General features: G+C 58.2%; 2 protein-coding genes across 2 annotated transcripts; one reads left to right on the top strand and one right to left on the bottom strand.

Moving 5' to 3' along the window:
- Positions 1-503: 503 nt before the first annotated feature.
- On the top strand, positions 504-17,634 carry NECAB3 (N-terminal EF-hand calcium binding protein 3). The gene is made up of 13 exons (XM_047771298.1): positions 504-703; positions 2,727-2,751; positions 4,316-4,424; positions 5,405-5,430; positions 5,623-5,720; positions 14,394-14,530; positions 14,816-14,934; positions 15,054-15,133; positions 15,238-15,291; positions 15,777-15,889; positions 16,060-16,137; positions 16,645-16,736; positions 16,830-17,634. The coding sequence occupies exons 1-13, from the start codon at positions 593-595 to the stop codon at positions 16,856-16,858; spliced, it is 1,071 nt and encodes a 356-aa protein (XP_047627254.1). The 5' UTR covers positions 504-592; the 3' UTR covers positions 16,859-17,634.
- Positions 7,371-8,567, bottom strand: ACTL10 (actin like 10). The gene has a single exon (XM_047771299.1). It carries the CDS (start codon positions 8,144-8,146, stop codon positions 7,409-7,411), a length of 738 nt encoding a protein of 245 aa, XP_047627255.1. The 5' UTR covers positions 8,147-8,567; the 3' UTR covers positions 7,371-7,408.
- Positions 17,635-17,989: the final 355 nt, after the last annotated feature.

Raw genomic sequence — 17,989 nt, forward strand, 5'->3', positions numbered from 1 at the left:
GTTCCTATTTTGAGCCCTTCACTCTCAGTCAGTCTCCACCCAATCTCACCCATTTGGCAGAAGATACAGATGCTCAGAGGTGAAGTCCTTTGCGGGTTTTACCCACTAGGTGGCGCGCCTGTGCCCCTGCAGTTTGCTTTGTTGACCGGTAATGGTGCAGGACTTGCCTTTGGTGGGCAAGCACGGCCTCTTCCGTTCAGTTCCCGGCTGTGTAGTACTCCACCCCGACCGTCATTCACTCAGCCGGTCCCTGGTGGCCCCTTATTCTGGAGGTGAGGGACTACAGAAGTGACGGGGGTTAACTTCTGCATTGCGCGGCTCTTGCGGCCCTGAAGCCTGGCGTTTGCTCCCCTTTTCCAGACGGGGAAGCTGAGGGGCTGGCGGAGGGCCAAGTGGTCCGGCGGGCTGGCGCCGGGGCGGGGCGGGGAGGGGGCCTTGGGCGGGGGCGGAGCTGCGGGGGGCGGGGCCCTCAGCCTCCGCGCCGGCGCCGATGGGCGGCCGTCCCCCCTCCCCATCCCCTCAAGTCCGCGGCGGCAGCTGCGTCCAGAGCCCGGAGCCACAGCGGAACCGGAGCCGAGCGGGTGGCGGCGCCATGGCGTGCGCGGGGCTGCTCACCGTGTGTCTGATCCGGCCGCCGGCGACCGAGCCCCCGCGGCCCCCCGCGCCCGCCGCCGGGCTCGCCGGACACGCTCTCTTCCAAGATGTGAGTGGGAAGCGGGCCCGGGGCGCCGGCGCTACGGCCCTGGGGGTGGACACTGCCTTTCGCCGTCTCCCTCCAGGTCTCTGTCGTATCTCTCTCCCTGTGTCTCCCTGGACTCTGTCTCTCACTCTCTTTTGGCCCCGTCTCAGCGGCTCTCATTCCGCTTATGTCTGTGTCTGTGCCAGTGTCTCTTCCCTCAGGTCTGTTGGGGGCCCTGCCTCTGTCTCTGAGTCTCTGTCTCTCTGACCCTCCTGTTTCTGTTGCCGCGTGCCTCCTTTTTCCTTATCTAGTTGCTTTTGTGTCCCATTCTCTGTCTCTCACTCTTCCCAGATCTCTCCTGGTCTCGGGTTCAGTGTCACTGCCTCTGCCACCCCCACCCCGGAGCCCACCGCATGTATGTGTCTTGCCGGGTGGGCGCTGTCAGCCCTTGATCACAGGAGCAGTCACAGTGCCCTTGTATGGTAGCCTCAGGCCAGGGCGCCTGACTTCTAACCTAGTGCTGACCCCAAGAGTCCTTTAGATCTGACCCAGGGACCGGCAGATCCTACAGTTGGTGGGGGATGCCCAGTCATCCTCTGTGGTCTGTACACCCTCCCTTGACTGGCAGGTGGCCCCCCTGCAGGCCAGCGTGGAGCAGCCTGGCCCCACCTCAGTCACTGCCATGAGCCCCTTCCCCACCTTTCACCCGGTGCCTGGCCCATCCTGTCCTCTTATGCCGCACTGCCACTGGTCCCCGCCAGCGGGAGAAGCTGTGCTCCTGCCCCCTCCCCATTGTCCCTAGTGACTCAGCACCTTGGCCACAGACCTCCCGGCTGAAAGAGACCTGACCCTCCCACTTCCCAGATGGAGAAACCAAGGCCTGGAGGGTTAGGGACATGTCTGAGATCACACATGGAGGCAGGGGCACACTGGGGTGTGGCCCTAGATGTCCTCCTTCCCGGGTCAGCACCCTTCCCCCACCCTCATCCCCCAAGTATTTCCGTCTGTCCCAACCAGACCACACTGGGCTGCTCTGTGACCCCGAGCCAGTGACAGACCTTCTCTGAGTCAAGCTTCTGGCTAGGGATTAGATTCAGCCCTGAGCCTTACTGACCTGAGAAAATGGCCAGAAGAGAGAAGCTTTCAGGACCTGGGGCTGATAGGGGCTCTGTCCAGGCTTTGGCCTGACCCTCTTTGCCAGCCCTGCTGGTCTCCTATTTGCTGGGCTGCTTTAGGTGACCTGGGGGTCTCTGGTCCCTAAAAGAGACAGGGACCATATCTTGACTCTGGAGTGCTCTACCTGCCCATTGCTCTTTGTCTCTATAAATACAATCTGTCCTCCCTTGCTTTCCACCACCCTTACTTCCCCTGTGCACGCGCGCACACACACACACACACACACACACACACACACCTGCCCAAGACCTCACACTGAGTCGACCCTATAGGAAGCCCCAGCCCTGGAAGGGTTAAACCTGGCTTGCTCCCCCCTGTGCTAGTGGGAAAGCAGGCACCCACAAACGTAGGACTAGCTACTGCTTTCACGTCAGGGTCTTCAATAAGCTCTCAGGGAAACAGCCCAGAGCAGGCAGAGTCTGAGACAGACCAGAGCCACATGGCAGAGTTGGGGGTCAGGTCTGGGATGGGTGCCCAGGATCTCAGGCCACATCTTGGCCCATCTCCCCATCTTCCTCAAGCAGGGTCCGTTCCAAGGGCTGATGCATCAGACGGAACTCTGGAGGACTCTGGGTGTGGGAGGTAAAGGTGCAGAGAACTGGCCGGGAGTGCCCCACCCCCTTCCAAGGCCAGGCCCTGCAGGAGAATGAGCAAGTTCTGGGGCCTGCTGTTTGCTCTTCCTGTGCCCCCCTGTTGGGAAAAGCTCCTGCAGGGCCTAGCTGGGCAGGGCATTGGGACCAGGTGCAGCAGGAGGGAGGGTGACGGAGGGGGCAGGCTGGCTAGCTGAGGCCTTCTGGGGTTGGGTGTGGGGGGGGTCTCTTCCCTCCCAGGCCCCATTCACAACTCCCATCCATGCCCTTTTGTCCTCTAGGTTTTCCGCAGAGCAGACAAGAATGGTGAGTGTGACTTCTCCCCGGTCCCACGGTGGGGGGAAGGGTGCGGGACATCAGAAGACTCAGGGGAGGGTTGGGGGCTTGGGGGCACAGTCTGGAATGGAGAACAGTCTTGGGAGGACCCAAACCAGACATCCTTCAACCCAGGCATCCTTCCTGGAGGAAGTGTTTTGAATCAAGTTTGGCCGAATGGAGTGGAGGGAATGCAGTTTAGCCAGAGGCTGGAGGTGGGCTTAATTTCATGCAGTGTCATGGCACAGTGGAGGGATACATCCTGCGTTTGACCTCATATTGTCCTTACAACTGCTAGCTAGTTGCAGATTCTTCACTTTGTTTCACAAAGGCCCAGAGGCCCAGAGAAGTGAAGCAGGCCGCCTGAGGTCAGACAGCCTTTATGTGGTAGGCCTTGAACCCAGGTCTCTGTGATGCTTGGTCCCAGGCTCCCTGTGTCAGGGGCTTGGAAGGGTGAGGTCATGGAGGTGAGGCCCTGTGGGGGATTTCATCTTAGATTTTTAGAGAGCTTGGATAAGTTTCCCTATGCCCAATCCTCTGGATCCAGGGAGGGCTGGATAAAACTGGGTGCACAAAATCAGCTTGTCCTGCTTTGAGCCCTGAATCTCAGCCCCTGGTCTGGGCAAACCTTGACAACTAAAGCAGGAGCCGTTAGGGGACCTTGGAAGCAGGTTGCTGCCCCTGGGTGACTCAGAGCAGCCTACAGTGCTGATCGGCCAGTGGAGGGTCAGAGCCGAGACAGCCAGTCAGCCTTGACCTCACTTGACGTGGGGTCTCCAGACTTGTCAGCTTCCTTGAGATAGGATTGTGTCTCCACCCCATGACCCTTCTCCCGGGGTCTCTTCAAATTGGTGGAGACCATTTTTTCCACTGGTTAGGGCACGTGGTCTCATCTGGGTCATCGTGTTCTGGCCCGGGAGGCTCAGACCCTCCCCCAGCTCCCCTCTCCCCACCCCATCTGCTTAGAGACCTCATCACGCAAATCTCAAGGGTTTTCGGCCAGCACACTTATGCTCTTGGCCTTTGGTGGGCGTCCCCTGTGATGGGGAAATCTTCCCTCCTGCTGCTTCTTACGGGGGCTCCAGCTCCTAAGCAAGAGCGTGTCTGACTCCTGCTCTATGACGTGCCTAGGTCCAGTACACAGAGGTCCCCTCCACTCTAGAGCCAGGCTGGCCAGCACGTGGGACAGAGGTGCGGCCCCGAGTCCTCCCGGTGACATCCAGGCCCTGCCATGATGTTTCTGCGGCCTAGGCTGTTGTTTGTTTCTTCACTTGGCCCACATTTACTGAGTCCCCACCCAGACCTGTGTACTGCCCTGTCCCTTGGGTGCCTGCAAAGTGGGTTCTGTTGCCTTCAGTGGGCACCTCTGGGGAACCTGGCCATGCTGTCCCCAACGGTCAGGCCTCCCACCATGCTCAGAGTCCCATTCCTCCTGGCTGGGGGGTTGTGAGATGCTGTGAAGCCTTCGGTGGGCCTGGATCTGGTGGCAGGGGTGCAGCCAGGGCTCAGGGACACTTGACTCTGCTCCCTGTCTCCCCACCCCACCCCCCGCCAGATGATGGTAAGCTCTCATTTGAAGAATTCCAGAATTACTTTGCTGATGGGGTTCTCAGCCCCAGGGAGCTGCGGGAGCTGTTCAGCAGCATTGATGGGCATCCCACTGAGTGAGTACGCGAGGTGGATGCTGGGGCCGCGTGTAGCTGTGAGGCTGGTTGTCCAAACCCCACCATGTCCCCTGCTGCACTGGTTCTTTATGGAGGATGGAGGGTGGGCACAGGGAGAGGGGTGCCAGGGCTCAGTGCCAATTTTACCCACCCACCTACTCCCTCCTTGGCTCCAGCTTTTCCCATCACACTGCTTCCAGCTGGGACCCCAAAATAGCCAGGCCTGAGTCACCACCTATGGTTCAGCCCACAGGTGCTCCCCCCCATTCCCACTTCCTGCAGGGACCAGAGGCTGCCTGGGGACAGCTGGGCCCCGCCTGCTTCCACCCATGGATGCAGGTGCTCCCGTATCTACAGGCCTTAGCACGAGCTTGCTTTCCTTCTGCTTCCTCACACGGGTGCACACAGGCAGCTCTCTCTCCCTCACTTCCCTCCCCCACCCATCTCCTTAGAATAAATTCTAGACTCTGAGTCTCCATTCAAGGCTCCCATGCCCTCCCATATACTGAGGCTTGGGCTGGACCCTTTGTCTGCAGCACCATCACCTCACCACCACCAGATGTGCCACTCGAATTCCTTGTCCTTCAAGGCCTAACTTAGGCAGCCACTCCTCCAGGAAGCCCTCCCTGATTGACCAAGAAATACTCCACGTCTACCCTGCATTTCCACAGACCTGGCTTCCCCTTCCCAGCTGTGACCACTCCTCTCTGGCCTGTGTTCACATCTGTCTCCCTGGCCTGAAATCTCCTTGCAGGCCAAGAGCGGACCTGAATTTTTGCCCTCAGACAGTGTTTGGTGGGACGGTAGTACCCTTGCTCCCCCTCTCTGTCCCCTTAGCCACTTAACCTGGGGCAGAGTCAGAAGTCACCTCCTTGTCAGGCCAAGCTGGGCAGGGAGAGGGGAGGAATGTTGGCGTTAAAGACCCCGTGTACCAGGCCCACATCGTCGGGTCTGAAGCGCGCCTGCTCTTTTCCCCGCAGCAATTTGGAAACGGAGAAACTCTGCGGTGAGTAGCCCGTGGGAGCGCTTGTGTCTTGGGACCGGGCAGGTGGGGGCGATGAGAGGCCGTTGCTGGTCGCCTGACGGAACAGAATGGGCGGGGCTCAGGGTCTGAGGCCTGGTTGGCTGCTGAGCAATTCCAGGCTGTAAATGCTGGAGGGGCGGTCTGGGAGCCTTGGAGCACCTTCTCTGCCCTCAGACTACTTCTCAGAACACCTGGGTGTCTACCGGCCTGTGCTGGCTGCGCTGGAGTCGCTGAACTGTGCAGTGCTCGCTGCCATGGACACCACCAAGCTGGTAAGTGGACCGCCTGATGGTGGGGGGCCTGGAATGAAGGCGCCTCCACCATCAGGCTCAGGGCTATAGAGAAAGAGGCCTGGGTTCTAATCTTGGCACTTTCTGGCTGTGCCTCTTTACCTCTCTGGGCCTCAGTTTTCTCATCTGTAAACTGGGCATAGTAATAGAGCTTACCTCCAGGCATTTGTTAGGACAACTAAATGAGAATGAAGGCGGGAATTTTTGTCTGTCTTGTTCTCTACTCCATTCCTAGCTCCCAAACCTCTGCCTGGCACATAGTAGCCACTTCGTACCTGGAGCTGCTGCTACTAATGTGTTTTTTTGTTGTTTTGTTTAATGGCTGCACCTGTGGCATGTGGACGTTCCTGGGCCAGGGATTGCATCAGCCACAGCTGCGACCTATGCCACATCTGTGGCAATGCCGGATCCTTTCACCCACTGTGCTGGGATGGGGATCGAACCAGGGCCTCCGCAGCAACCCAAGCCGCTGCAGTTGGATTCTTAACCCACTGTGCCACAGCAGGAACTCCTGCTGCTGTTTTTATTGTTGACTAGACCTGCTGGGGCATCAAGCCTAGGTCCCAGCAGGGCCAGGGGTTAGGGTATGCTCACCCAGAGCCACAGGCCCATGCTGGTGTGTGGAGCCTGGTGAGAGGGCAGCCTGAGGACATGGGTGAGGAGGCAGGCATGTGTGCACCCATGTGTTTGTGTGTATGGACACGTGCGCACGAGCATAAAGTGTGCTCACCGCTAGGGCTCCAGGCCCTTGGACGGTGTTTTAAGACACCACAAGCCACTCCTCCCTTTTAAGAAATGTCTCCACCTCCCTTTGTCCCATAGCTCTTAATAAGGAGGTGCGGAGGGAACAATGAGCAGTGCCTGACCCCACTTTTTTTTTCTTTTTTCTTTTTGTCTTTTTGCTATTTCTTTGGGCCACTCCCGTGGCATATGGAGGTTCCCAGGCTAGGGGTCTAATCGGAGCTGTAGCCACTGGCCTACGCCAGAGCCACAGCAACACAGGATCCGAGCCGCGTCTGCAACCTACACCACAGCTCACGGCAACGCCGGATCGTTAACCCACTGAGCAAGGGCAGGGACCGAACCCGCAACCTCATGGTTCCTAGTCGGATTCGTTAACCACTGCGCCACGACGGGAACTCCAAGACCCCACTTTTTACAGAAGGGGAAACTGAAGCCCTCAGCGAGTTGCTGATCAGCTGAGGACAAAGCTGCTCCTTCTGGTTGCTTTCACATGGGACTTAGTAGCTTTTCAAAGGGTAACCCCTTGGAACCTAGCATAGGATAGGTGTCCAAATGGTTCAGTGATGAGGGGTTGGAATGTTACGATGACTTCCATATCTGTGGTCTGGACACAAGTGGGGGCATTGCCTTCCTTGTTGCCATGGAAACAGGGCCATGGGGATGGGTAGCGAGACTGGTGTCCTCTGAACTGGAACTGGTTGGGGGAAATAAAACCTCAGGTCAAAGTGAGGGCCCCAGGGCTTCTGACCACCTCCACCTGGCTCAGAAGGGGATAGATGGTACCCATCACCACGCAGCTCTGCCAGCTCCAATCGCTGAGCCTTTTATTTGGCACTCAATGCCTCTGATAGAGCTGCACCTCAGCCTGCGGCGCTTCTGCCTCTGCAGCCCCCCCTGGGGCGTCATCCCCTTTAGTCCAGCCCAACTCAGTTGAACACTTTGTGCACCAGCCTTGAGCCACATTCCTGGTACATGGCCCGGGTCATCCAGCGGCATTGGAAGGAGCGAAACGAGGCCACCATGGAGCCGCCTGTCCACACTGCTGTGCCACGCCCAGGTCTGGCTACCAGGCAAGGCCTCAGTGCCCCATAGCCATGGCGCTGGCACTGGGCCCCCAGCTCCATCTCCAGGCGCTCAGTGAAGCCAGGGAAAAGTGTGGAGCCACCAGCCAGCACCGTGGTGTTGGCCAGCCGTGTCCGCAGTGTTGCGGGCAGCCTTTGCAGTGCCTGGAAGGCCAGCGTGGGCAGTCCTGGCTCAGCCTGGCCTAGCAGACTTGGCTGAAAGATGGGTTCCGGGCAGCGGAAGCGCTCACTGCTCAGGCAGATAGAGCACCCATTGCCTAAGCAGAAACTAGCTGGATGGTGGCGGGCAGGGTTCTGGAGGTCACCCTCGAAGTCCAGCGACACGTAGCAGCAGCGCTTCTTGAGCTGTGTGATGACTTTGCGGGGCAGGGCCTGCAGCTGTTGATCAGGGCATGCTGCCACCAGCAGCTCCCGAAGGTAGCGGGACAGGGTGCTGCCTGCCACGTCCAGCCGGAAGGTGGCCTTGTGCCACGAGTGGCCGGCATAGATGGGCGTGGTATGGCACACGCCCGCGCCTGCTTCCACAGCCAGCCCGCTGAACGCGCCGACGGAGCAGAGCGCCAGCAACGCGGTGCTGGCCATGTGGCACGCGGGCACTGCCAGGGCCTCAAACAGCAGCTCCGCCACCCTCTCACGGCCCACGGGCGGTGCTGACGGCGAGTCGCTCACCAGCACCGGCCACTGTTCTGGGCACACCCGCAGGCCGCCCACCAGCAGGCGCTCCCATAGCCCCTCCAGGGCCTCCCAGTCCACCACCACGCCGTGCTTGATGGGGTGCGCCCGTGCCACGCCGCCCGCCAGCTCACAGCCTGGCACCCCAGGCAGCACGGGCCGCTCCCAACTGGGCACCAGGCTGGAGCTCTTCAGCACCAGGCGTGGCTGCTTCTCGCCCGCGAAGCCTGCCTTGGTGAAGCCAGAGCCCTGGTCCACCACCACCGCCACACGGCCCAGCGAGGGCGGCCGGTGGACCCCGCGGCTCCCGGATAGCGAAGCCACCTTCGGGCTGGCTACGCCCTGAGCCAAAGGCTCCGCCCCTGGAGGCTAAGTCCCACCCTAGCCTGAGACCCCGCTTCAGCAGGTCTTGGTGGAGGCCCGCCTTTCAGTTCTTGGCCCTGGGTTTACGACTCGGACTTTCTGGGCTAGATAACTAACGCCTCAATTCTTGTGCACTGCTCTCTGGGCCTGAGGTCCCACTCTTGGCCAGATTGGAGGTATCTTTTCAGCCCTTGGCTCCGCTCCTGGGCTTGAGCGCCCGCCTCTGGTTCAAGCGTCAGCCTCCATCCTCTCTGGCCCCTGGCCGCTTCTGGCCCTCCCCTGACTCAAGGCCCCACCCTCTCCGAGGACTTGCCTCGAGGGTGCGGCTCCGCCCACTGAAACCCTTGCTGAGGTGGATGATGAAAGGTCCGGGCCAACTCTTAAGAAATTGAGGAGCTTCCAGGAGCAGATCTGGGAATAAAGGGGCCTTGCTGGCAATGTTATCCAGACATATATCCCCCTCGGGGACCCAGGAATCCAGCCAAGGTCTCCTGGCACTTCTCAACTGAGCCTGACCGAAGTACTGTAGTTCCTGGTTGTGGAGGTGGGAGGCCGTGGTCAGAGAAGGAAAGAAAAGAACTTGGATTGAACTCATTGTGACCTCAGCACCTGCGTGCTTCCATAGTCCTCAACCCTGAAGAAAACTCCCTAGACGCATCCTCTCATTGGGGCAGGGCCAAGGGTGGTAACTGTGACATCCAGGGTCTGGTCCCAGCTGCCCAGCACAACCAGTTTGATTCCTTCTCCAAACCACTTTGGATTATCTGATGCACGCTGGCCAAACTTGCGGCCCCTCCCCTCTCAATGCTAAAGAGAAAACTCAATCACAGATCTACAGCCACCCTGAAGATCTCTGTATGCTTAGCCTTCAGGGGCGCAGGTAGCCCACAGAGGGAGCCTACCTTCAGGGCCTTCCACGTATGGACTTAGGCGGGCCTGAGTTTGTGACTCTGTTCTGACTCACTGTGCCCTGAGCAAATCCTAATATCTCTCTCTGGGCTCAGTTACTTCTTCCAAAAGGTGATCATCCTCACGCACAGGAAATAGGCTACTTCTTGTCTCTGCAGTCTTTTTTCTTTAGGACCATTTTGGTTGCAGAGTTGAAGATGCATTCAGGTGAGCTTAAGCTAAAATAGGGGTTTTATCACAAGTTTATTGCATGTCTTATTATTCCAAGGTTTTAGGAACAGACTGGAAGCAGGGCCTGACTGCAGGTCTGTGAGGGACTCAAGATGTGCACTGCATTGTGTTTACAGTCTTCTGAAGATTGGCTTCAGCCTGTGAATATTCCTGTACGAAACATAGCCTCCTTTAGCTCCTCAATTATAGGCCCAAGGAAGGGGCTTATAGGGCCAGCTTGGGCAGTCGCTTATGCCAGGAGGTGTGGCCACATTGAGGACTGTGGTTACTCTGATTGTGACCATGTGGATGGTAGGACAGGGTCAGTTCTCACAAGCAGTAAGGGAGATGGTATGGGTAGTACAACCTCCAACCTGGTGCAGGCGCTGTGATGTTGACCCTGACAACTGTATCTGTAGCAGAAGCTGTGCCTGTGGTTTTAGTGACCTGGGACCTTCACTCCTACTGCATCTTCTCCCAAAGAGGGCATTCCGAGGTTCGTTGCCAGTGGAGATACGCTGAACAACTAGGGCCTGGGGCTGGGTTTGGGGCCCAGGAGGGTGAGGAGAAGCAACTGGCTCCTGCCCACAGAGTGTGCCAGATCTCATGTGGGTAATTTAGGGAGTGAACTCGAACTGAAGAGCACAGGCGGTGGTATGGCCAGAGCAGAGGTGAGGGTGGAAGTCATTACTAGGCCTTAGAGGGGGAAGACTGAGGCAGGGCCCGTCCATCCCAATAAGTTTGGGTGTTTTCTTGCGGGCAATAAAAAACCAGTGTGAGCTTATGAGCAGAATGAACTGCCCTACAGATAAGTGGTTTGGAAGAAGCCTTTGGCTTGCAATGTGGGGAAGAGGATGGGACAGGGCAGGCGAGGAGACAAGTGACTAAGGTGCCTTGGGGGTTACCAAGCAGAGTGGGGGTAAGAGTGAGGTGTCAGAGGACCCAGGGACCGCAGCCTCTCCTCCTGGGTGCTCTCACAGGGACAACCTGAGCCTAAGGCTGAAACCATGCTGACCCTGGGTCCTTGCTAGTTCTTTCCCAAGGTGGTAGCTTTTTGCCTGGACCTTCCTTCAGCCTAAGAGGGACTTGTACAGTGCTGGAGACTGTTGGAGCTGCCTGGGTTCTGCCTGGATTCCGCCTCCTACCAGCGTGACCAACCCTGGCTTTACCCACGCTCACTTCACTTGGGCCTGCAGACAGGGCCTGGAGTTGATGGGGAGGGGAGCAGCCTCCCTCCACCATGGCAGGGTGCCCCCTCACCAGCCCAGGACAGCGGTTCTGACTCTTACATCACAAGAAAGAAGGCAAAAACAACCTTGGCTCCAGGCCGTGGCTGCTGCTTGTCCCTCAAATATGCCTGTTCTTCCCATTCTTGTTCTGGCCTCAGTTTCCCACGCCCCTATGCCTCACAAAGGGCTAGCAGGCGCCACGGTTGTCATGCGCTCTTTATTGGGCTGGGCCGGGGGTCCAGGGGTCCGGGGATCCGGACCAGGCACTCAGAGCCGTGGGCGAGGGCAGCGGCGCCGCTTGCAGGGCTGCTCCTCAACGAGGTCAACGTCGCGGTTCGCCGGGTTCTCGGTCAGCAAGCGCGCGTAGAGCCGCGGCCAGCCCTGCGCGGCCTTGGCCCCGCCCCCCATTCTGGCCCCGCCCGCCGCGCGGCGCCCCACCTCCTGCAGCCGCGCGTCCAGCAGCAGCAGAAGCAGGGCCAGGAGCTTCATCTCTTGCGCACGCACGCTCTCTCACCGCTCCGCGCCGTCGCCCGCTCCTCGCAGCGTGGGCGGCGCCTTCCGGGCGCCCACCTGGGCAGCCGCCGTGTCCTCATCCAGCCGCCTAGTCAGCTCGCCGGGGCCTGCTCTCGCCTGGGCTAGCTGCTGCCGCTTGTCCAGGGAGAAAAGTAGCATGATCTTGGTCTGGGGGTGGGGCAGGGGTGTGAGGGGAAAGATTGCGCCTCGCCTTCCCCCCGGGGACCCTTACCACCCGACCCCCGACCCCGGGTTCTATCTACCAGAACGCCGCACCTACTAACGTTTCCGGGACTCCTGCCATTCTCCTAGCCGGGCAGAGGGAGGTGGGGGAGGCAGGCACCCTGCCCCATCTCCTGGGACCCCTGACCTTCTGAGACCTCGCTCCTGTCACCTTTGTGAGATCCCTTGCCTGCCCTCCCAGCCTTGATGCTGGAACCCTCACCCACCCTGGCCCCGGCGCAGGGCCTCTACCCACTTGAAGAAGGGGAAAGGTAGCATGTATTGAAGCTGGAAAATGGAAAGGAGGCATAAGGGAACTCCCCGGGGGCCCACAGCCCTGGTGTCCCTAGCTTGGGCTCATTCACCATGCCAGGACCTCCACCCATCTGTTCTGGGTTGGGAGCAGCCCCTCCTGGGCTCCCAAGTTTCATCCTCCACCTGGTTTCTGGAATACCTGCCCTTACCTCTGGGCTGTTAGCACCTCATCCACACCTACATGGGTTCCTTGGACCTTTAACCTCTGGGGTTCTCTAACCCCTTCCATGCCACTAAGGACTTCTGCCCACAAGATCTAGACTCCCAGCACCCTCTCCTGCCCACCTGTTCAGGTTCCCCCGAACCCCACCTGCCCCTTGCCCCCTGGCACTCACGCTTGGCTTCTTCCACTTGAAATGGTTGAAGAACTGCTGTTTTTGCTGGGCCTTGTCCATATCGGGTGGCCTCTCCTTGCAAGCCTGCTTGGGCACTTTGGTCCACTGGTGAGAACTATTGTTTCCTATGGCAGGGCTGGTCACCACTGGGGGGCCCCAGCCCATGCTGCCTCTGCTCTGCCCTCTGGCCAAGGGCCCCATGCCCAGGCTCTGTCCCAGGAAGGTCACATTGTGACCTCATGGGTCAACCTCACTAGCTGCAGGCTCCAAACTCCTCCTCTCAGAACCCACAGGTGAACTTGGCTTCATTTACTCTGTGACTTCTGGTCTTGGTTTCTCAGCTGTAAAACTGGGTTAATAAGTGCTTGTCAGGTGCTTAGTGGTGAGTACAGAAGAATTTCTGTGACCTGGGTTTGGATTCTGGCTCTGCCACTAACTAGTTGTGTGATCTTGGCCAAGGTAATTGACTGCTCCAGGCCTCAGTCTTCTCATCTGCAAAATGGAGTCCATTATGATTTCTGTAAGTTAGGAGGATTAAGTGAAATTTGGCTTGGAATAGGGCCTGGCACAGAATGAGTGCTGTGTGAGCCAGCTTCTTTGGTTGCAAGCAACAGAAACTGATCATCTTAAGCACCAGGAAGGGAATTTATTGGGAAGATTTCAGGAAGCTCAGAGAATGGCTGGGAAGTCTAGAGACCAGGCTTGGAGAAGCCACTGGCCTTTCCGAAAAGGAGAAGACCCAGCCCCTCCTCTGTTCTTGTCCATCTGATGGCTGAATTGAGGCAGGTCATGGGCAGCAGAGAAGTCCCTGATGGAAGGTACCTCTGGGGCCCCTTGTGGAGGGGCCATCACAGCTCCCCAGAACTCCCATCCTGAGCTACCTGGATAGGTGGTAGGGGAAGGAGAATGTTGGTGAGGAGATTCTCAGGAAATCTATAATTGTCGGGTGTACAAGTGGGCGGGTTTCTTATTAGTACTATGTTTGACAGTAAAAATGATGGCAGTTCTTTATTGAAAACTTATGCGCCAGGTACTGGCCTGAGTCCTATCCATGAAATAACTCATTGGCACCTCTCAACAGCTCAGTGAGATGGCTATTACCAACCCTGTTTTATAGGTGAGGAAACTGGGGAGACTCTGAGCATGCTAGGTGGGCAGCACAGGACCTGGCACATGGTGGGCTTCCTGGCTCTGCCTGCCTTGGGATGGGCCTGGGAGAAATGTGATGTCACTGGCGGGCATAAGTGCTGGGGTAAGTGTGTGAGGCCAGTGACCTCTTGTCTTGAATCTGCAGTTCCTAGCAAGAGGTGCTCAGTAAATGTTTGGTGCATGGATGAGTGAATGAATGGATGGATGGATGAATAAATACACAGATTGTGAATAGGGGGCCAGCTGGTGTGTATGGGGCCACATCACATCATCATTTTGCCTCATGTGTCAAAATTGCCCTGCCCATCTCTAGTCCAGCTATGCCTGGGGCCTCACTGGCTGAAGGTAATGGCACCAACAGGGAAGGGCGTTGAGGCCCAGAGAATGGCAGATACTTCTCCCTGAGTTGGGCTCATACCTCCCAGGAAGAGAGGCCAGGCCCAGACAAGGAGGGGGTCCAGGGTCTACTCACCCACCAAGTCCCAGTGCCCTCTTGCTTATGTCAGGTCTGCACGCCCTGTGCTCTTTATGCTGCTACTGTTGCTCTGATGGGCAGGGGTGGGGGCACGGCATGCCGCTCCCCATTCAGAAATATATCTTGTGGGGTTCTTGTGGCTCAGCAGGTTAAGAACCCAGCTAGTAACCATGAAGATGCAGGTTCGATCCCTGGCCTTGCTCAGTAGGTTAAGGATCCAGTGTTGCCGTGAGCTGTGGTGTAGGTTGCAGATGCAGCTCGGATCTGGTGTGGCTATGGCTGTGGTGTAGGCCAGCAGCTGTAGCTCCAATTCACCCTCTAGCCTGAGAACTTCCATATGCCACAGGTGCAGCCCTAAAAAGCAAAGAGGAAAAAGAAAAGAAAGAAATATATGCTTGAAGCCAGGAGACACTGACCATGCCCCCTCTGCTCCCCAGGAATATGAGCGGGCCTCCAAAGTGGACCAGTTTGTGACACGTTTCCTACTGCGGGAGACGGTGAGCCAGCTCCAAGCCCTGCAGAGCTCACTGGAGGGGGCGTCAGATACCCTGGAGGCCCAGGCCCGTGGCCCATGGTATGTATGGAGCTCTACCCACTTGTGGGGCCAGTTCACGAGTGCCCATTACCTCCATGTGTTAAGTCCCTCAGCTTTCATCATGTCCTGTAGTTCTAGTATTCTGGAGCCCAGATTCTTGTTCTTAGGCAGGGAGGCCAAGATGGGGTGAGAGGGAGGTGACTGGCTTTGAGGCTGGAGCCTCAGTGTCCTGGGAAGCCTCTCATCCCACCCGAGCCTGTTCTGGGGCCCTGTGCTTGGCCCCATGGATCCGGAAGCACTGGGCTGACCCTCTACTTCCCTCAGGTCAGATGAAGAGAGGGCGGAGGTACAGAGCAGGCCCCGTGGCAGCCGGCGGGCAGGGCGCAGGGCCTTGCGGAGTGTTGGTCGGTCACCCACCTGGTCACCTGGTTTCTCTGACACAGGTGCGTCTGTGGGGGTGGGGGGAGTACAGCATCCCCCAGGGCCCCACTCTGCCCCTCGGCTTTCCCTCATTTCATCCCGAGAGGCCTCCCAGCCTGAGGGGGTCCATGCCTGACCTCAGGGCGGAGCTCAGAGGCCGAGATGCAGTGGCGGCTCCAGATCAACCGTCTCCAGGAGCTCATCGACCAACTCGAGTGCAAGGTGAGTGGCCGTGTGGCCAGTACCCTGTGCCGGTCGACCTCCCTGGAATCCACCCGAGCCAGGCACATGCTGGAGACCTGGCCCACGCTCTGCGTCCCTCACAGGCCCCCCGGCTGGAACCCCTGCATGAAGAGGAGCTTCCCAAGGGGCCCAATTCGGTGAGTCTGGGAGAGGGGCAGGCCGCTGGTTGTGGGGCCAGGAGGAGGTCAAGAAGTGAGGAGGTTCCCGGGCTAGCCCCCGCCATGGCCTCTGTCTTACACACACACCTCCTCCAGGCTTGGCCCAGCACAGGCAGGCACCTGCTCTGTGACCCTGCAGAAATCTGTTCTTCCGTGAACATCAGTGTCCCTCATCTAAAAGTTCTAAAAGCTGGGTCTGGGGCAGTGTGGATGAAGGCTGACAGTGGCAGTAGGAAGTGGTATCACTCTGCAGTGGCTGGATTAAGACAGCTACTTGGCAATGAGAAGAGGAGGATGGAGTCAGGGACTTGGGCCGGGGTGAGGGGGTGGGGGGGCAGGAGCCCAACCTCTGGTCAACTGGGTCTGGTACAAGTCAAGAAGGCCCGGATCCTCCTGGGGGCCACAGCAGTCCCTCGCCCTTTGCCCTGCCCTATCCCAGCTGACCGGGCTGCCTCTCTTGCCAGCACATCCTCGTGGCCCAGAGGCAGGTGCAGGTGGCAGAGGAAGCCCTGCAGGACTTCCACCATGCCCTGTGCTGCTATGTGGACTTCACAGGGGCCCAGAGCCATTGCCTGCAGTGAGTCCTCAGCCGGGTGGTGGGCTGGCCAAGGTGGGAGTAGGGGGTGAGCAGGGAAGAATGCTGGGGCTGGCTGTCCTGGGCTAGGGCTTTCGCTGGACAACCATGGCTAGGTGGGCAGAGGTTGGCGGCAGCCCCGGCCTGGCCTGGCCATCTCTTTGGCCCTGCAGTGTGTCTGCCCAGAAGACGCTGGACAATGCCTCCTTCACGCTGTACGAGTTCTGGCAGGATGAGGCCTCCTGGAGAAGGTAGGAGTGGTGGTCTCACAGCTAAAGTTTATTGAGTATGGGCCCTGAAGTGAGTCAAGCCTGGGTTCAAGTCATTCTTTCCTACTCCCGGGAGTGTGACCTCAGGAGAGTTACCTAACCCCTCTGAGCTCTGGTGGCCTCCTTTTCAAAATGGGAGTGGTAATGGTTCCATCTTCTTATCAACTGAATAATATGACATGGAAAGAACCAAATACAGTGCCAGGTACGAGGTAGGTGCTCAATGAATACACACTGTTACCACTGTGCCACTTCCTATGTCACACGCTTTCTGTGTCACTTACTGTAATCCTCACAGTGTCCCAGTGAAGTAGACACTGTTGTCTCCATTTCACAGAGGAGAAAACTGAGGCTCAGAGCCACCGTGAGGAAGGACTGAGGTCTGAATCCAGGCAACAGGACTGGGTGGGAGGGGGAGCTCTTGTGGCCCACGTGCTCCTGATCTTGGGGAACAGCTCCAGCCTCAGTCCACCCCGTGGTCCTCCCCAGGCACCAGCAGTCTGCCTGTAGCAAGGCCTTCCAGCGCATCCTTATTGACCACCTGCGGGCTCCAGACACCCTCACCACTGTGTTCTTCCCAGGTGGGCTGCAGCCCCCAACCCTCTCCACAGCCCTTGGACCTGGGGAGGGCAGTGGGTATGCATGGCCTCTGACTCCCAACCTCTGACCCACAGCCTCCTGGTGGATTATGAATAATAACTGAGCCTGATCTGCATAAGCCAAGGACCCTGGAGCCCTGCCTGCCTCCCTCTGGAGCTTCTGGACTGGTCAACTCAACTCTAGACCAAGGATGCTGCGCCTCCTATACCTGGGGCCTGGCTGGCAGAGGCCTCCCAGAGGCAGCTGGGGGAGAATTTCTCAGCCCAGGGATCAGAGATGGCTGCTTGCTTTCTGTTTCTTTCTTTAACGGTGTATTTTATTGTTTGTAGCTTCAGCCTCTGAGGCACTCTGGCCTCCACCTGGCTCAGGAAGCCTGGATTCTGGTCCCCTCTGTCCCTGCCTTGCCGTGTGACCCAGGGCAGGTCTCTTCCCTCTGAATGGGCCTTGGGCCGAATGGCTACCTAGTGGGTTCGTTTTCTTCTTGCTATCTTGGGGCAGGCTCTTCGCCAAGCAGCAGGAGAACCAGGGCTGATGCTCAGGGACTGTCCCCACCCCTGACCTTGACCCCTGAGGCTGGGCTGGATGTCTTCAGTGTGGGGTACAGACCTGTGTGTCCCTGTCACCCTCCTGGGCTGGCAGGCTCCTGACTCTTCCAGTACCTACCTGCAGCTGCACCAGAGACTTCTGGAGGATCCTGGGTTGGTTTGCATGTCATTTGCATATTATTTGCATGCTCATGCCCACCCATACTCAGGGCACTATGGGAAGCCCCCAGGTGACCTTGCTAAGTAGCAATAATTTGGGCCCAGAGTCACCTGCTGCCCCTGGATTACCTCTGAACCCCAGCCCAGAGGCAATAAAGGCAGTGGTCACCTCTGGTGTCATGTCCTCTCTCTCCCTTGGCAAGAAGGCCAGACCCCCATGCCTGTGGATTGTGGGAGCTTAGTCACAGCCAATCCAGGTTTTCTCAATTCAGGACCCTCTGACCCCAAAAACCTTGGTTTTAGGATCTTTCCTGGGAAAGAAGGGTGGACATGGGCTCTGCCTGCCCATGTCTGCTCTGCCTCTAGAATCCTAGAGGTTCTAGCTTCACCCCCAATTTGCCAACATGGGGTGGTGTGGAGTTGGGGGTGGACCATAGAGCCTCTTCAGGGTCCCAAATAGCATGGTCAGTTTCCTGTGAACACACAGGGCCTCCCCTGCCCACCTCACCCCTTCCAGGCTGGACCTGTCA

The sequence above is a fragment of the Phacochoerus africanus genome, chromosome 3, assembly GCF_016906955.1.
Source record: "Phacochoerus africanus isolate WHEZ1 chromosome 3, ROS_Pafr_v1, whole genome shotgun sequence".
NCBI lineage: Eukaryota > Metazoa > Chordata > Mammalia > Artiodactyla > Suidae > Phacochoerus > Phacochoerus africanus.